At 41.0% G+C, this 18,202-nt stretch overlaps 1 protein-coding gene across 1 annotated transcript; it reads left to right on the top strand.

Moving 5' to 3' along the window:
- The first annotated feature begins 6,602 nt into the window (after positions 1 to 6,602).
- On the top strand, positions 6,603 to 15,133 carry LOC121010043 (uncharacterized). Its single transcript, XM_040443449.1, has 4 exons — positions 6,603 to 7,131; positions 13,543 to 13,562; positions 13,984 to 14,051; positions 14,789 to 15,133. The coding sequence occupies exons 1-4, from the start codon at positions 6,603 to 6,605 to the stop codon at positions 14,853 to 14,855; spliced, it is 684 nt and encodes a 227-aa protein (XP_040299383.1). The 3' UTR covers positions 14,856 to 15,133.
- Positions 15,134 to 18,202: the final 3,069 nt, after the last annotated feature.

Here is an 18,202-nt window from a genome sequence, read left to right as displayed (position 1 = left end):
AGGCCATGTGGAGAACCCAGGCACACTGGCTGCCTCCCTCCAGAATATGGATGAGGCCATCCTAGACCATCCAGCCTGTAAAAGATCTGCCTGCTAACCACAGATGCATGAGAAAACTCATCAGAAATAAAACTGGATCAAGCCAGAAGAATTGTGCAGCTGGTCTTTTTAAACTACTAGGTTTTGGGGTGGTTTGTTTTGTAGCAATAGATACTGATACTAATCCATACAATGAAATACCATGGAGCAATCTGAAAGAATGAGGTGAATATATGTGTCATAGTGTACTGACATGGAAAGCTTGCTGAGACAAATTATTAAGAAAAAACCAAAGACCTTGTAATTCTACAAGCTATCCTATAGTCTTCCAATAAATTCCCTTTTTTTCCCCCTCAAGTTAGCCATTGTTTATTTCTATTGTTTGTAGCCAGATAGTTTTATTCATAGATGTTCCTGGTAAAATAAGTTTGGAAAACGCTATGTGAAATATTTTTCTTACTTCAGGATTTGTCAGTAAGTCCTTTCAAAAGAGGTTGTGAATGCAGCTGTCTCATTGTTTTTTTATATCAAAACCCTTCCCACCTTGCCCTAATATCCCAAGAGATTAATGGTCTGTATAATACACTCTGAGAAACTGTCCTATTTGTTCTTGTGACAAATGAATATGGCTCTAAGGATTCTACCATTTCCATCTGTCATTTTTCTGGAAGCCTTTCTCATTTGTATGTGGTGCTGTGTCAGCTGTCCCAATTTCTACAAATTTGTTGCCAGGAACCCATTATATTAAAAGTAAATAAAGAGTGGTCTCTGCTTTAAAAAAACATTCCTCTAGTTTTCCCCATTAATATTATTCATTATGCGGGTACATAATTACCCATTTATCCAATGTGCCACATATCAGGGCAAAGTGATCTGTTTTAGAAAATAGACCCAATTCACATACTTCCCTAGACAAACTTGGTGAAAGAATTGGATTTGGGGGTAAGTCACTTCTTGGCTAGCATGGCATTGGTAGAGAATTTATTATCAGAGAGGTACAAGGACTTGGAGCACTGGGCTGGGAGTTATACCAGTCACTGGACCAGGCTGCGCCTCAGGCTGTTTAGTTTGTCCATAAAATGAGGGTGGTAATAGTGTCCCTATCACAGGGGCATTCTAGTGCTCAGATATATTAATGGAGGTGAAAGTGTATTGTGAAGGACAAAGCACTGCATCTGTAGGTATCAGCCTAGGCCCTCTCACTTCCAGGAGACAGAAACCCACCCTGACACAGCTAAAGCAAAACAGGAATTTGTGTATTTGCATAAGTGAAATATCCATAAATATCCATGGGGATTTTAGGTCTAGGCAGGGATGGATCCAGGTGTTCCAACACACTATCAAGATCTACTTCTTTCCATCTTCCATACATTTTCTGCTTTGACTCTTATCAGAAGAAGGGATATGAATTAATAAATATTCTCACTAAACTGAGTGAGAATTTCCACAGTCCTCACCACTTATGCAGGCCTTTGCTGACTGACGATATTTGCCAGGGACTTAGGCCTGTGAGTTTGAGATCCATAATTAGATTTAGAGTCAGGAAGAAAGGGGCTGTCAGTCCAACCTCTGCCTTGTTCCCTGAACACTAGTTTCTAGCCAATTCCTTTCCTTCTCTCACCAGGAAATGAGGGTTCTGGGAATATGAAAGATAACTTCTTATTTTGGGAGGTGGATAGAAGACACACATTAGGGCCATACTTAGTAAACACAGATGGAACTGAATTGGATGCCTTCACCTAGCCACTGGCTAAAGTTGGTAGGGTTCATGAATTCTTATCTGTAAAGGAAGGACTTTCGGCTTTCCATTTGATGGAAAAGACAATCCTACTGATGGATAAAGGAAAGAAGGGAGGGAGGGAAGGAAGAAAGGAAGGAAGGAAACAAGGAAGGAAGATCAGAAGAAAGAAGGGAAGAGAGAAAGGAAAAGTAAGGGAAGGGAGAGAAGGAGATGTGGAAGGGAGAGAGGGAGGGAGATGGGCAAGAAGCAAGGGCAGGCGAGTGGGGAGGGGCTGATGGTGCCTGCAGAGCCTTAAGCGGGCCAGGCTGGAGGAAAGGGCTTTTCCTGAACAATTCCTTTTTCTTCATGCCTTCCCAGCTCCTCTAGGTTTCTGTGGGCATCAGTTTCCAGTGTTTAAACTTATTTTTATGACTATAAAAGTTAAATATGCTTATTATAAGTAAGAGAAAGCACAGAAAACTATAAAGAAGCTGAAAAGCCCTTCATGATTCCACTGATTGTGACCCAAAGTTTGAAAGCTAGGCCTTAAAGAACGTACATGACCCTGGGCCTGCCTACCTCTGACCTCCTCTTTCTATGCCTTGTGCTCACTGCTCTCCTGCTCAACTTGCACAACTGCTGTCCTGCTCCCTGGAGTACTGTCCTGCCCTGCCCCATCAGTTCATGGTTGGCTCTTCAAATCTTTTAGGTCTTAAGTCAAATGTTGAAGGCCCAACTGTTTCTCTGTCACCTAGTCACTTTCTAACATCACAGAATTTATTTTTTATAGTCTTTATAACTACCTGGATATACATTCTTTTCTTTTTTTTTTTTGATTTTTAGTAGGGTATTTTAAAATTTTAATTCCAATATAGTTATACAGTGTTATATTAGTTTCAGGTATACAATATAGTGATTCAATAATTTCATACATCACTTGGTGCTCATCATGACAAGTGCCTTCCTTAATCCTCATCATCTCTTTCACTCACCCACCTCCCCAACCTGCTCCTGGTAACCAGCAGTTTGTTCTCTATAATTAAGGATCTCTTTCTTGATTTCTCTCTTTTTTTCCCCTTTGCTAGTTTGTTTCTTAAATTCCACATGAGTGAAATCATATGGTATTTGCCTGTCTCTGACTGACTTATTTCACTTAACATTATACTCTCTAGCTCCATCCGTGTTGTTGCAAATGGCAAGATTTTATTCTTTTTTATGGCTAAATAATTTCCCATATATATGGGAAATTATATATATATACGTATATATACGTATATATATATACGTATATATATATGGGAAATTATATATACAAATTATATATACATCTATACATCTCACATCTTCTTTATTCACCTGTTGATGGATGCTTGGGCTCATTTGATAATTTGGCTAGTGTAGATAATGCTGCTATAAACATCAGGGTGTGTATACCCCTTTGAATTGGTGTTTTTGTATTCTTTGGGTAAATACCCACTAGTGTGATTAATGGATCATAGGGTAGTTCTATTTTAAATTTTTTGAGGAACCTCCATCCTGTTTTCCACAGTGGCTGCACTAGTTTGCATTCCCACTAACGGTGCAAGAGGGTTCTTTTTTTTCCACATCCCAACACTTGTTTCTTTTTTTTTTTTTATTTTAGCCATTCTGACAGGTGTGAGGTGACATCTCATTGTAGTTTTGATTTGCATTTCTTTGAATGCAAATGATGAATTATGTTGAACATCTTTTCATGTGTCTGTTGGCCATGTGGGTGTCTTCTTTGGAAAAGTGTCTCTTCATGTCTTCTGCCCATTTTTAAATGGATTACTTGTTTTCTGGGTGTTGAGTTGTATAATTTCTTTGTAATTTTGGATATTAACCATTTATTGGATATATAATTTGCAAGTATCTTCCCAGATGTACATTCTTTATTGGTTCAGTTGTTTAATTGTGGTTTTCCCCACCTAAAATGAGAGCTCCATCAGAACAAGTACATTCATCACTGTGTTGTACCTGGCACATAATAGGTACTTAATATTTGTTGAATGACTGATCAATACTTTTTGCTTCACAAAGCTTTTACATATACATGAATTTGTATAATCTCAGTAAAATAAGGGAATGGATTATGAAATTCATTTTCTAAGTGAGGGAAAGGAGGCTTAGAGAGGTGGAGGAATCTGCTTGAAGTTACAGAATCAATCCCTAGTGGATGTGGACCTGGAACTCATATGTCATCATATCCAGTTCACTGTGGTCATTGTGCCTCCTTGATGCTATGCTTTAAGGTGAAGGTGAGGATTTTTTTCTATGTGCATGTTAAGGAAAAACTGATGACTGGTTGGTCCTTTACATAAGGAGGCTTAGTCATCTTTTTGCGCAGTCTTGGACAGACTGCTTTTAACGAACTTGACATAAACAGCCCCATGAACAGCAGGAGGGCTAGAGGAGGATGAAAATCTTGGACAGATGTCTGGTTGCTCATGGGGTGAGTCAACCCACAAGGTCAAGGCTGTCTTCAACTCACTGATCTTTGGGAAAGTCCTTGTCAGGGGATAATCAGTTCTTTCTAGCAAATTTCTGAATCCAGGCATGACGTAGCAGTGAGATTGTTCTTGCTTTAGTCCAGTGGTGCAGAACTTGTCAGTTGATTATCCAAAGAGCCCACTCCCCATTCTTTTTTACTCACTGGAGCTCACTTCCACTATTATAGATGGAAACATCCAGAGACTGCTTTCTAGATATCCTTTGCAACATGGGTATGTGACCTGATCTGGGCAATGACTTCCTAAGGGAAGTTTCCTGGGGAGAATGGATGCTCCTAGGAAAGAACTTAATCCAATCCAAGATAATAGAGGTGTAAGGGAGGAGAAATTCTCTGTGTGGTGATGTGATTCTTTGAAGATATTTTGGCTGTCTTTGCAACCATGAGGGGGAACATCATCATCTTGGTGAGGACAGCAGGATGAAAAGATGAAGAGAGCCTGGACCATTAAGGTCCTGACCTAGTTGAGCCACTGAACCAACTCTTGAACTTCTTCCAGATTTTTCAGAAAATGGGTGAATAAATGTCCTTTTTTGTTTCAGGCATTTGTAGTTGAGCGTTCCTTGCCAAACCTGAAATAGCCAAAAGTATCTTAAAAGACATTTCCAATTTTGTCTCAGAGTCCTGCATATTCTCTTTATGAGAGTCCTGCATACAAGTTGCTGTTATTAAAATGGAAACTGGGTTTTCCTAGGCCTTACTCAACTGTAGACTGGGAGAGGACCTACGAATGGTAATAACTATTAGTTTTTCACCATTTCTTGTCCCTACCAGCATGGGGCAGCACCTTCTGTAGTCACCCTCCCCCTTTTATCCACCACAAAGTCTCATCCAGCTATTTCTCATAGTCTACGGGTCTCAAGTGAGTTCAAGAGCCAGTCCCATGTTTTTCTGCTTCATTTCCTTTGTTGTATGCACTTCTTGTGAAGCCTCTTGATGGTATATCTTCTCATTGTTGTGCTTCCTTGTTGATATGAGAAGATCACTGAAGTGGGAGCAGAGAGATTTGCTTCCTATTTGGGCTCTGCCATTGACAAAATGACCTTGGATGAGCCTGTGCTTCCTGCTGGGCTCCAAATACTATCTGACCATGATGAGGTAGGTGGATGATATCATCTCTGAGGTAGTGTCTCAACAGTGAGATGTGGGGATTTTAAACTCCTGTTCTCAGAGCTTGGGTCTGCAGTGTGTGCCAGCTGGGAGCACAATCCCTGTGTCACCTCCCTGGCTGATACATGGGCGTAGGCTCTGCCCTCATCTGCTATGCCAAGGGTCAGAGCCACGGCCTGCCAGAAGCCCCCTGGAGGTGGGTATTTGCACTGAGGAGTTTTGCTTCTGCATGGGGGGTGTCTGAGAGGTGGCCGGGAGGGAAGTGTGTGAGCAGGTGGCTCCTTATCTGCAGTGAAATCAAGAGTAAGGCCATCTGTCTTTGTTAGGAATGCATATGCTAGGAATTTTACCTTGTCAAAGTTTTATTCTAGTCCAGACCTACAGATGGAGCAGGCATTTACTGGAACTGAAGGGAGAGGACAGGGAAAGTAGCACATCAGGCAGAGGGAATAGCATGCACAGTGGCTCTGAGATGGGGGAGAGTGTGATGTTTGAGCACCTGAAAAAAGTGAGTGGAAATAGGCTGGAGGAGGCAGGAAGTAGCATGCACAGGGTCTGGCTGGCCATGGTGAGGATGCTGAATCTGCTTGTGAGACCTAACTCTGAAAGGCTTAGAGCAGAGGGAATATGAGTAGACCTGTAGTTTGGCTGCCACAAGGAAAAAGGATAGAGCAGAGCCCAAGTGGATGTGTGGTTCTGAATAGGAGGTTAACACAGTCATTAGCTATAGGTGACAGTACAGAGACTAGACTGGTGGGGCAGGGATGGAGAGAGGTGGATGGGCTTGAAATATACATAGGAGGAAAAGCCATTTGGCACTGATTTGGCTACAGAGGGTGAGGGAAAAGGAGGTATCAGAAGTAACTCCTTGATTCTGGATTCTGTAGCTATGTGAAAGGTGGTGATCTTGGTAAGATGAGGAACTCTGGAGAGGTCAGGCCTATAAAGATGCTCAAGTTCAACATGATATAATGAGCTTGAAGTCCATTTGAGACATCTAAGTGGGGTTTTGTTAGTGGGTTTAGTGGATCAATCTAAGTTTGCAAGCTTTGCTGGCTATGGTGAGGCAATTGTACCTGATTTTAAGAGCAATGAGAAGACTTTAAAAGGGTTTGGGAAGATGGGGCCATGCTTTTGGCTTCATTGTGAGAATAGATTGGAAGAGAGCCAGAAAGAAAGTATGGGAACCTCTGGAGGTGAAGGTACATGGCAGTTGCAGCAGGGATGCTAATGGGACCACTGAGAAGAGAGAAGCAAGAGTGGGCCACTGGCTCCTATCTCTCCCATGAAATGTGGGCAGCTTTCCCCTCTCTAGACCTGGGCCTCCCCATTGGAAAGGAACACTTTGGTCTGTATAGTCAGGCCACCTCAGGCTCTCGTACCCCAGTTTGGGATCACTGCATCTGCTTTCTCGGGAACAGATCAGTATTTCTATGGCAAGGGAGGCTGGAGAAGAGTCTCTGCAGGACCAAGAAGAGGCCCCTTTGCTCACTTGCATCTGGGAAAGAGGGTTGCAATTTGCATGAAAGAGGCAGGCAGCAGTACACAGATGGCAGCTCTGTAATTGCATTTCTGTGCCTCATAGCTCCTGGAGCACTGCATCTGGGACTGCTGGGTTCCTTCAAACTCAGTTCCAGGGAGACCAGGACTGAGAAGAACCGGCTTGCTGAAGGTCCCTCCTGCACCTATGTGGAAGGCCCGGGAGGTCAACTACTGCCCAGGGATGCAGCCTGGGGTAAGGGTTACCCAGGGTCCCACATTGATGGTTTCTGTCAGTGTCTGTCAGATGTTACTGGTCCGAGAAGAGATAAGCATAGAACTTAAGTTAACCTTCAGAAACATTATAAATTTGACATAGCAATTTTATTTCTGTTAAGTCTAATAATAAAAAAATGGGTTTGTACTTTGTAGGTTTTTGCATTGTTATTTCATTTTTATAGAAATTCATTTTTTTTGTGTGTATTACAAAAGTATCAGTCTGCAACAGATTGGAAATAAAAATGAACCATGGTACTTCTGCCTATGTAGTGGGAGAAGCACTGGTCTAGGTGATCTTGGGCAACCACTTTCCTTTTCCAGATCTCAGTTTCTCCACATGTGGATAAATGGTGAGCATGTTTGGAGGTTTTGGGGAACTTTTGGCTCTGAATCTTATTTGTTTATTATTTCACTCAAACACTATTTATTGGGCATCTACTTTGTGCCAGACACAGTAGGAAAAGTTTAGAATACAATGGTGAGAAATATCAGAAGTGGCCCCTGCACCTTTGCAGTTTACGGTGAGAGAATAAACAGGGACATATATCAGATTATATGACACATACAGGGACACATATGAAATTATAGTTATAGGAAGTGCAATTAAGGAAAAGATTGGATCAACAGTGGAACTTGTCCTGCCCAAGGGTCCAGGCAAGAATTCCTGAAGAAGTGTTATATAACCTGGAGTCAGAGAGATTTGTAGGAGATGATTAGGTAAGGTATTTGCCCCTCAGGATCCACTTTCTATCTTTGTCCATCCTGCTCTGTGCTCAGGTGGATGACCTCCAGGGATTGCCTCACCAGGCTCTTGCTTCCAGCAGGTTTGGGCCAGAGGAAGAGATGAGTGGAAAGAAGCAGAGTGAGGTCATGGTGTTTATTTCTCTGGCTCCCTCCCTGCCTGGGATGGCATTCCTCTACTTGTGGCTTCTGTGGCAACCACAAGACAGATCTCTGCGGAATGCATAATTAACTGCGGGCTCTAATTTCTATGCTGTGAAACCTACTCCCTCATTACACCAAGACCATGTTTTGCATGGGCTGCTCCCAGTCTGTGGCTGTGCAGTGGGGTACTAAAGCATTCCTGGGAGATACAGGACTTCTCTGCTGGCTGATTTTGTCTTGAGGGCTCCCTGATAATGTTTACAGAACTCCTTTAGTCTGCACAGTTTAAGATGCTCCTACCCATCCGTCTTTCCCTCTATTCTTCATTTGGGGTCAGATTTATATCATGTCTGATGGCTCTCCCAGCCTTTCTGGGTTCCCTACCTATTTTCTCTCATAAAAATTTTCCCTAATAAAATCTTTGCATGCTTAATCTCAACTTGGCATCTGCTTTCTGGACATCTTGCTTTTGTTGAGAGGCCCTTTGCCTGTAACCTCAAGCTCACTGGTTCCCAGGAGCTACTCTTTCTACTTTAGGCCTGGCTGTGATTCTCACTGTTGCTAGTCTCTGTGTGGTATTTCCCCTAGTCCTGCCTGCAACTTTTCAAAAACCCCACCATTAAACTCTATGAAGTTACTGCTATAGACTGAATGTTTGTTTCCCACCAAAATTCATATGTTGAAACCTAATCCTCAATGTGATGGTACCTGGAGAAGGAGCCTTTGGGGTGATTAGGTTATGATGGCAGAGTCCTCAAAAATGCAGTTTGTGCATTTTTTGTAAAAGAGACCCCAGAGAAATGATCCCTCACCCTTCTTGCCAAATAAGATAATAGAGAAAAGACAGCAGTCTATGAACAAGGAGACAGGGCCTGACTGGACACAGAATCTGCCAGTGCTTTGATCTTGGACTTTCCAGCCTCTAGAACTGTGAGAAATGCATTTATCTTACCTCTAGGACACCCAGTCTCTGGCTCTGTTATAGCAGCCTGAACTGACATAGACAGTTTACCCCTTTTGAACTTGTTTCCACCAGAACTCTGACTGATACCATACTCTAGGCACAGAGGATAGTATAGTCTGTGCATTGGCCTGATGTGTGAGGGACAGGTTGGTGGAGGAGGACCAGGGGAGAGAAATACAAAATGACTTGAGTTTGTATCTGAAAAGCATCATAAAAAAATTTTTTTTGAAGAATTTTAGGCAGAGGTAATAATATCACACTTGCACATTATAAAGATGATATGGTTGTATTGTGAAGAATAGATTTGGGGTGGGTGTGGAGTGGATGTAGGGAGACTAGTTAGAAGGCTATTGGTATAGTCCAGGTGAGAAATGGCAGCAGCTTGGACCAGGAAGGTGACAGTGATAGTGGAGATTAGGAGGTGGATTGGATACTGGGGTTTAGGAAAAGGGAGATGAAAAGAATGACTCCTCAACTTTGGCTTATATCCTTGAATGGAGGATGTAGGTGCTGTTTAATGAGATACTGTACACTGAAAGACAATTAACTTTCTGAGTGGGGAGATCATGAGTTTGATCTTGGACATGCTGAATTTTGAGGTGCCATTGAGATTGCCAAATAGGGAGATAAGTAAGCAACTGAGCCCAGGTCTAAGCAATCAACAGAGGAGACGACTAGGGTGGAGATAGACATTTTGGTGCCATTTGTACATATAGAGGCATGAATGAGATTTCTTGGGGCAAGAGAAGAAAATTAGAGAAAACAAGGTTTTAGGATCTTTATAACCTTAGACGTGGCAATGGATTCTTATATATGATATCAAGAACATGAGCAACAGAAGAAAAAATAGATAAAATGGAATTCATCAAAATTAAAACTTGTGTATCAAAAGGCATTATCAAAGTAAAAAGACAACCTACAAGATGGGAGAAAATTTTTGGTGACCATATATTTGATAAAGGTTAAATATCCAGAAGATATAAAGAACTCCTACAATTCAACAACAACAAAAAAGAACAACTGAGTTTCAAAAAAGGGCAAAGGACTTCAATAGACATTTCTCTAAAGAAGAAATACAAATGGACAATAAGCACACGAAAAGGTGTTCAACATCATTAGTCATTATGGAAATGCAGATCAAAACCACAATGAGATTCTACTTCATACCTATTGGTATAGCTATAATGAAAAACATGGAACATAGGTGTTGGTGAGGATGTGGAGAAGTTGGAACTCTTGTGCATTGCTAGTGGGAATATAAAATGGTGCAGCCCCTGTGGAAAACAGTATGGCAGTTCCTCAAAAAGCTAAACATAAACTTAGTGTATGACACAATTCCGCTCTTAGATAAACTATACGCTTGGGGCACCTGGGTGGCTCAGTCGGTTAAGGGTTTGACTTTGGCTCAGCTCATGATCTTGTGGTTCATGGGTTGGAGCCACGCATTGGGCTCTGTGCTGACAGCTCAGAACCAGCTCAGAAACAGTCTCCAGCCTGCTTTGGATTCTGTGTTTCCCTCTCTCTCTGTCCCTCCCATACTCATGCTCTATCTCTCTGTCTCTCAAAAATAAATAAACGTTAAAAATTAAAAAAAAAAAAAAGATAAGCTGTATGCTCAAAGGAATTGAAAGTAGGGACTCCAACAGATATTTGTATGCCAAAGTTCATTGCAGCACTATTTACAATAGCTGAAAGGTGAAAACAACTCAAGTATCCATCAAGAGATTGAGTGGATAAACCAAATGTGGCATACATATACAATGGATATTTTTCAGTTATAAAAAGGAAAGATGTTCCAATACATGTTACAACATGAATGAACCTTGAAAACATTATGCTAAGTGAAATAAGGCAGACACAAAAGGACAAATTTTGTATAATTCCACTTATCTGAGGTGAAATAGGCAATTTCATAGAGACAGAAAAGAGAGAAGTTACCAGAGGCTGGAGGGAGGAGGAAATGGGGAGGTGTTGTTTAATGGTTACAGAGTTCCTGTTTGGAGTGATGAAAAGGCTTTGGAAATAGATTGTGGTGATGGTGGTAAAACAATGTGAATGTAATTAATGCTATTGAATCATATACTAAAAAATGTAAAATTTTGTTTCATGGATTTTATATCTCTTAATAAATTTGTTTTTTTTTTAATTTTACTTATTTATTTTGAGAGAGAGAGAATCCCAAGTAGGCTCTGCACTGTCAGCACAGAGCCTAACATGGGGCTCAAACCCACAAACTGTGAGATCACAACCTAAGCCGAAATCAAGAGTCAGACACTTAATCAATTGAGCCACCCAGATGCCCCTAAATTTGTGTTTTAAGAAAGATTTTAGGACTGAGTCTTGAGGAATTCCATCATTTAATGGTCCACTAGAGAACAGTAGGTTTACCAGCATACTGAGCATGAGACATCAAGTTGAGAGAAGGAAGTCTGGGGAGCAACGTGTCATGGGAGTCTGTGAAGAGGGTCCTCTAAGTGTATGGGAGGGGGCAAAAGGTCAAATGCTGCTGCTGTGAAAGGTAATGTGAAAACCACAGATTCATTGGTTCAGCAAGATGGGGGTCTTTGGTAATCTTGGTGAGACTTCTTTGGTGGAGTACCAGATAGGATGTCATATTTTAGTGGATTGAGTCAGTGGGTCGTGAGGAAGTGGTAATACTGAGTAGAACCACATTCCCACTCCTCTCTCCCTGTGTTGGGGCTTAAAGTGGGTCCCTTGGCTGATTTCAATCCCAAAGGAAGTGAATGTCCAACTTCCATTCTTGCTTTCTGGGTCTCTGGGCTCCTTCTGGGCTGGGGCCAACCTTCCTTTCAGATTTCATGGCCACTACCAATTCTAGTCCAGTGTACTTTGCCTGAAAACTGGCAACATGCCTCCTAGTGCTTTATTTTTGAGAATCATCAGGGGACACTCATTTTACAACAGAGGATGGTTGAGAAACAAAATGAAAAGTGAATAGGAATCTGCAAAAGGTAGCAGAAAGGGATCTGGAATGAGATTTATCTTTGTTTTGGCAACGAGCTCTGTGTGGCCCAGGCCAGGGCACCAAGAAGGGAGAAGGTTAAGTAGGAGAGCCTGCTCTTCATGGTGCTGACCCACATTGCCCAATGGAGGCTGAAGCAGGCTTTTGTCTCTTGGATACTGGGAAGCATGTGATCCTCACACTTTGTGCCTCTCTGCTGCCTTTTGCAGTTCTGTTTTTATTGGCCTTAGGTCTAACTGGATGATTTTTATACTGAACATCTCTTTTTTTCTGTGCCAAACATCCAGTCCTCTTCTGATAATCACACTTTGACTTTTATTTTGGGAACTACATTTTCCTCACCCTCAGTTCATGTAGTTGGGGTGAATATGTCTCCTAGGATAATTGAGTAAGTGATAAAAATGTGATTTGTTGGGTCAGTAAAAGTCAACCTTGGATATTTGTGGAAACTATTGGCAAAGGGGAGCTCCTTTTCCTTCGGGATTATTATATTGGGAGAACTTTCTAGAGCCATCCCTTGAAAGGAATACAAAAGCTGATATAGGAGGAAAGCTAAATTCAGAGAAAAAGAGATAATGAGATGGAGAAAGTACTGAGCCCCTGGATGCAGCTCTGCCTGAAAGCAACATGCCCCTGAACTTTTCAGTTATATGAGATGATTGGTACTGTTTTTTTTTTTTTTTTGACTACACCATTTTGAGTTGTATTTTTGTCATTTGAAACAATGAGAATTCTAATACTTCCAGTAAGAGCATTTCTAGTTCTGTTGTTTTAGGAATTTACAGGTCCTTCACACCAGAAACATTGCATTTAATATCTGCTGATACAGGGGTTAGAAAGCAGCTATTCCTCTAATGCCTTCTCAGAAATGGAAGATGGGATTTAAAAAACAGCTATTGGGGCGCCTGGGTGGCGCAGTCGGTTAAGCGTCCGGCTTCAGCCAGGTCACGATCTCGCGGTCCGTGGGTTCAAGCCCCGCGTCAGGCTCTGGGCTGATGGCTCAGAGCCTGGAGCCTGTTTCCGATTCTGTGTCTCCCTCTCTCTCTGCCCCTCCCCCGTTCATGCTCTGTCTCTCTCTGTCCCAAAAATAAATAAAAACGTTGAAAAAAAAAATTTTAAAAAACAGCTATTGATGCATAATTTATATACCATAAAAGTAACCCATTTTAAGTGTACAATTCAAAGATTTTTAGCACATTTAGAGTTGTAAAATCTACTATTAGAACATTTCCATTAAACCAAAAATATTTCTTGTGTTCATTTGCAATCAATCCCTGTCTCAGCCCTAGGCAACCATTAATCTACTATTTATCTATAGATCTGCTTTTTCTGGGCATTTAATATAAATTGAATAACACAGTATGTGGTCTTTTGTCTGTGGCTTCTTTCACTTAACTTAATGTTTTTGAGTTTCATCCATGTTGTAGTATTTCACAAGTTATTTACATGGATTGCTTTCATTTTTTGGTTGTTATGAATAAAGCTTCTAAGTACATTTAGATACAGGTCTTTGTGTAACCATATGTTTTCATTTCTTTTATGTAAATACTTAGAAGGAGAATTTCTGAGCTGTATGGTAAGTTTTATATTTAACTTTTTAAGAAACTGCCAAACTATTTTCCAAAGTGGCTGCACCAACATTACATGAGGATTCTATTTTCTCCACATTCTCCCCAACACTTGTTACCTTCTGTCTTTTTGATTGTAGACATTCTAGTGGGTGTGATGTGCTATCTCACTATAGTTCCAATTTGCATTTTTCTAATGACTAATGATATTGAGTAGTTTGTCAGGTGCTTATTAGTTATTGTACACTTTCTCTGGTGAAATTTATATTCAAATCTTTTGCCCATTTAAAAATTTGTATTGTTTTATTAAGTAGCAAGTATTCTTTCTATATTCTGGATTTCAGTCTTTCAGGCAGATATATGATTTGTAAATATTTGGGAGATGGGATTTTACATCTAGAAGCTAATGGTTCCTACCTATTTCTTCAGGCCCAGTGTGGACCTTGGCATATCCTGGAGACTGTTACAATCTGCCTTCAAACCCTCTTACTTCACAGGTATATATCCTACTTCCAAACTATCTTACCCTCTACCCCAGAACTAGGTCCTTACTTTAGTTTTCTTGTCTGCAAGCAACATAAACCAAATATAGATGAACTAAATGAAAGGTAATTTGTTGGTAGGAATTCTGGACCTGTTGGCCAAGCCATGCATAAGCCACATGTCTACCCCCTAGCTATGCCAGGAGAGAGGGGGAAAGATCTGGCCTCCCTCACTGGAGGGTAGGACCCTTGATTTACTCTTTCACCAAGACTCCTCATAATGGAGGAGAGATCATTTCCATATAGGAAATCAGGGCACTGTTAAAATGGGGCAAATAGATGCTGCACAGCCAAAAATTAAGTGTTCACTCTGTAGGATCTTCATTAGGAATGTCACGACCTACTAGCAATAACTCCAATTTGGCCATGCCTTGTAAAGAGTGATGGCTCTTTGTAGGATTAAGGTGAGGCATCATTTTCTGGAACACATGTCTCTGGTGCCGGAGATTCTGGAAATAATAAACATTTGTGTAATTTGAAGAAAATTCAATAAATAGGACTGATGAGCAGAGATTAGTGGGGAGAAAATTTCCACTGAATGTAAGAATAGGATTTCTGATAGGGTTTTCCAGTGATGGAATGGGCTTCCCTAGAGGCAGCAATGTCTCCAATAGAAGTGTGTGTAAGCCAAGGCTGGATAAAGATATGTCTTCCTATGGTTAACTTTATGTTTCAACTTGTCTGGGCCACAGGGTCCCCAGATATTTGGTTAAACATCATCCTGGGTGTGTCTGTGAAGGTGTTTCTGGAGCAGATTAACAGTTGGACTCGTAGACTGCTTAAAACAGATTTCCCTCCTCTATGTGGGTGGGTCTCATCCAATCTGTTGGAGGTATGAATAGAACAAAGGTGCAGATAAGAGAATTCTCTCTCTCTACTTGACTGAGGTGGCACATGTGTCTTCTCTTACCTTCAGACTCAGACTTGGACCGTATCTCACACCATCTGCCCTCCTGGTTCTCAGGCCTCCTGCTTGCTGACTAAATATTTTGGGACATTTCAGCCTCCATAACCATGTGAGCTGATTCTTTATAATAAATAAATAAATAAATAAATAATTATCCCATTGATTCTGTTTCTCTGGAGAACCCTAATGCAATGTCATAGGCAAAATGGCAAGATGAACTCAGAAGTCTTGTCTATCCCAAGAATCTCTCATGCTACCCTGTAGAAGCTCTGAAGAAGTTCCACTTGGTGGCTACTGTGTGGGTTTAGAAAGCTTAGTTCTGGATCTTCTACCAGCTGTGGGCCCTTAGCCACAGTGAGTCTTAGTTTCTTCTTCTATAAAGAAGGATAATAATAGACCAATGGTTCCCATATTTGGCTGCACAATGAATCATCTAGGGGTCTTAAAAAATACTGATTCTCATCCCCAGACATTCTGATTTAATTGGCATGAAGTATGAGTTTGTAAAGCTCCCCAGGTGATTCTGGCATGCAGTAAAGTTTGGGAATCACTGTAATAGAGTTTGGCTGTGGAGATTATATGTGACAACTCATGCAAAGCAGCTAGCATGGCATGGCAGCTCCAGCAAAGGCAGCTGTTAGGAATAAAGAGATGAAGTCATGTTTGACCTAAAGATTCCCAAAGGGAGTGATCAACAGTTTTCCTTGCCCTGACTTTTTACATTGCGCTATGCTGCTTTTCTTCTGCTTCTCAATCAGGCCATTGGCCTGAGCATTTCCAAGGAAGAAGGCGGGGTTATCTTTTTAGAGAGGACTTGGGAAGGTGAGTGGGAGGGACAGATTTCTCTCTGTCTCTTCACTCCCAAATATGTTTTCCAGACAGTGCCAGCTTTATTTACAAAGGAACTATAGCTGTATGTGTGTGTGTCCTAAATGTCCCCTGCAGCCCCCTGTCCCTGGAGAGCAGCTCAGCTCTGCTGGGCTCCATAAACAACAGTATCTGGAAGCCCAGAACCCTCTGTCCAATTTCTGTGTGTGTCCTTATGTCCTTCCTGCTTTCATGCCTGGATCCCCAGGGCTGCCTCTGCTTCACATAACAGCTGGATACAAAATGAAACTTTCCATCAACTTTTAGGATAAACTCATCTCCACCAGGCACTTTATGAATTTAATATATTCTACTGAAGATTTGAAGATCACAAGGTAGGGACACATCATGGAACCTATTACAAAGATTCTTCCATTGACCAAATCCACTCAGGCTTCCCTTAACTCTTTCTTCAACCAGGCCTGAATTTTGGATTTCTATAGTCATCTCTGCATTGTCCAATTTTAGCAAGAGCCCTGCTAAGTCAGTTTAACCAGAAACCCACCTCCCCCACCATCCTTAATGTCTGATCACCCTCCAAATATGGTTCCTCACCCCCACCATCCCTGATCAGGTGTGATCACCTTGCTCTGTCTTCAGCAAGTACCCTGTTAGGTGGGGTTAAGGCCAAACACTTGGTTCTTAGATCTGCTTTGAAAGTATAAGCTGTGTTATAGTTTTATTATTAATCTAGCCTCATGTTCTGTTCTTTACTTAATTGGGTTTCCTTAAGCTCTGTGCATGGTTAATTATTAGCTTTGCCCTTTTCACTCTACCTCTTGTTTGCACATTGATTATAAGAATGTGATGGAAAACAGAAGGTGACATTTGTCTTAAAAAGATCCCAGGTGCCAGATGGTGTCTCACTGTCCAGAAGAATGCATATCTTCAAATGGTTTCAAGACTTCCCACTAAATTTTCAAGAATCCCATAAACCCTGACCAATCATGTATAAACTTCCCCTAGGATGAACAAGGCAAGGTAAATTTAGGAACAATCCTCTGTCTTCTTGTTGGCTGCCCTTTTGAAAATAAAGCTTTCTTTGCTTCAAAACCTGTGTGCCAGCCACTGGCTTACTTCACATCAGGTTCATGGGCAAGTTTGACTTTGGTAACAGGTTTAACCAGAATTCCCCCAACCCCTGATGTTTCCTTTTTCTGTCCACTGACTTCCACCTGCTCCTTGGATATAAATTCCCATTGCCCATGCTGAAATCAGAGTTGAGACCAACCTCTCTTTACTGCTGCAAACTCCCACCTCAGTGGTCTCTACACCTAACATGATAGTCCATCCCCACCTTGAATGAAGTCTTCCTTACTGTGCTTTAACAGATGTCATTGAATAATTTTTTCTTTACCACTTAAAATGAATTCTTTTTTCCTTTGACACCTGCCACTTTCCTTGGTCTCACAGGAAACTTCTCTCCCTTTTCTCGGCCACAAAATCCTCACCTCAACAAAACAAATTTCTCTCTTGGTCTTCTACAAAAAGGTATGGGGAAATACACACTCTTCTATGTTCCTGGTGTTAGTATGGATTGGTAAAATATCTTTGGGGATAATTTTGCAATATTTATTTAAATTTAAAATGGACTCACCCTTTGACCCAAGAATTACATCGCTAAGAATTTTCCTCCGTATATACTTGCACGCATACGAAATGAAAACTGGACAAGATTATTCAAAAGATTAAAAACCACCCAAATGTTCAGTAGTATGTACATGTTTAAATAAACTATGGTACTTCCATGTAATGGAAGCCATCACGTATATTTCCATATAGCCATGGAAAGAATAAGGAAGCTCTCTATGAACTAATGTGGAATGGTTTCTAAGAGATTTCAGGTGCAGGTTACACACACATATATCTGCTTGCACATGTATAGTAAATCTCTGGGAGCATGCAAAATTAGTTATTTATGGGGAAGGAAACTGAGTGAGAACAGTGGGGGCAGGGATATTTTTGCTAAAAATGCACCACACTTCCAAATTTTGGAAACTTCAAGTTTATTGTTTATTCAAAAATTAAATTATAAATAATAACAAAAAAGACAGCACAGTGTCTGGCACACAGTATGAATTCAATAAATGGTAGCTTATTATTATTGTTGCTGTTTTTGTTGGGTTGAAAACACCTAGTACAATTTAGAGTCAGATATGTAAATCAAAGGCACTTATGATATGAGAACATTGTTGAGGGAAACATTCTTGGCGGTTTTTTAAAATTTTATTATTTTTAAAATTTACATCCAAGTTAGTTAGCACATGGTGCAACAATGATTTCAGGAGTAGATTCCTTAATACCCCTTACCCATTTAGTCCATCCCCCTCCC

Source organism: Herpailurus yagouaroundi, unplaced genomic scaffold (genome assembly GCF_014898765.1).
Source record: "Herpailurus yagouaroundi ecotype Mexico unplaced genomic scaffold, PumYag 190, whole genome shotgun sequence".
NCBI classification, from domain to species: Eukaryota; Metazoa; Chordata; class Mammalia; order Carnivora; family Felidae; genus Herpailurus; species Herpailurus yagouaroundi.
Note: the sequence above shows the minus strand (reverse complement) of the source record. Positions and strands in the feature narration are given on the sequence as shown.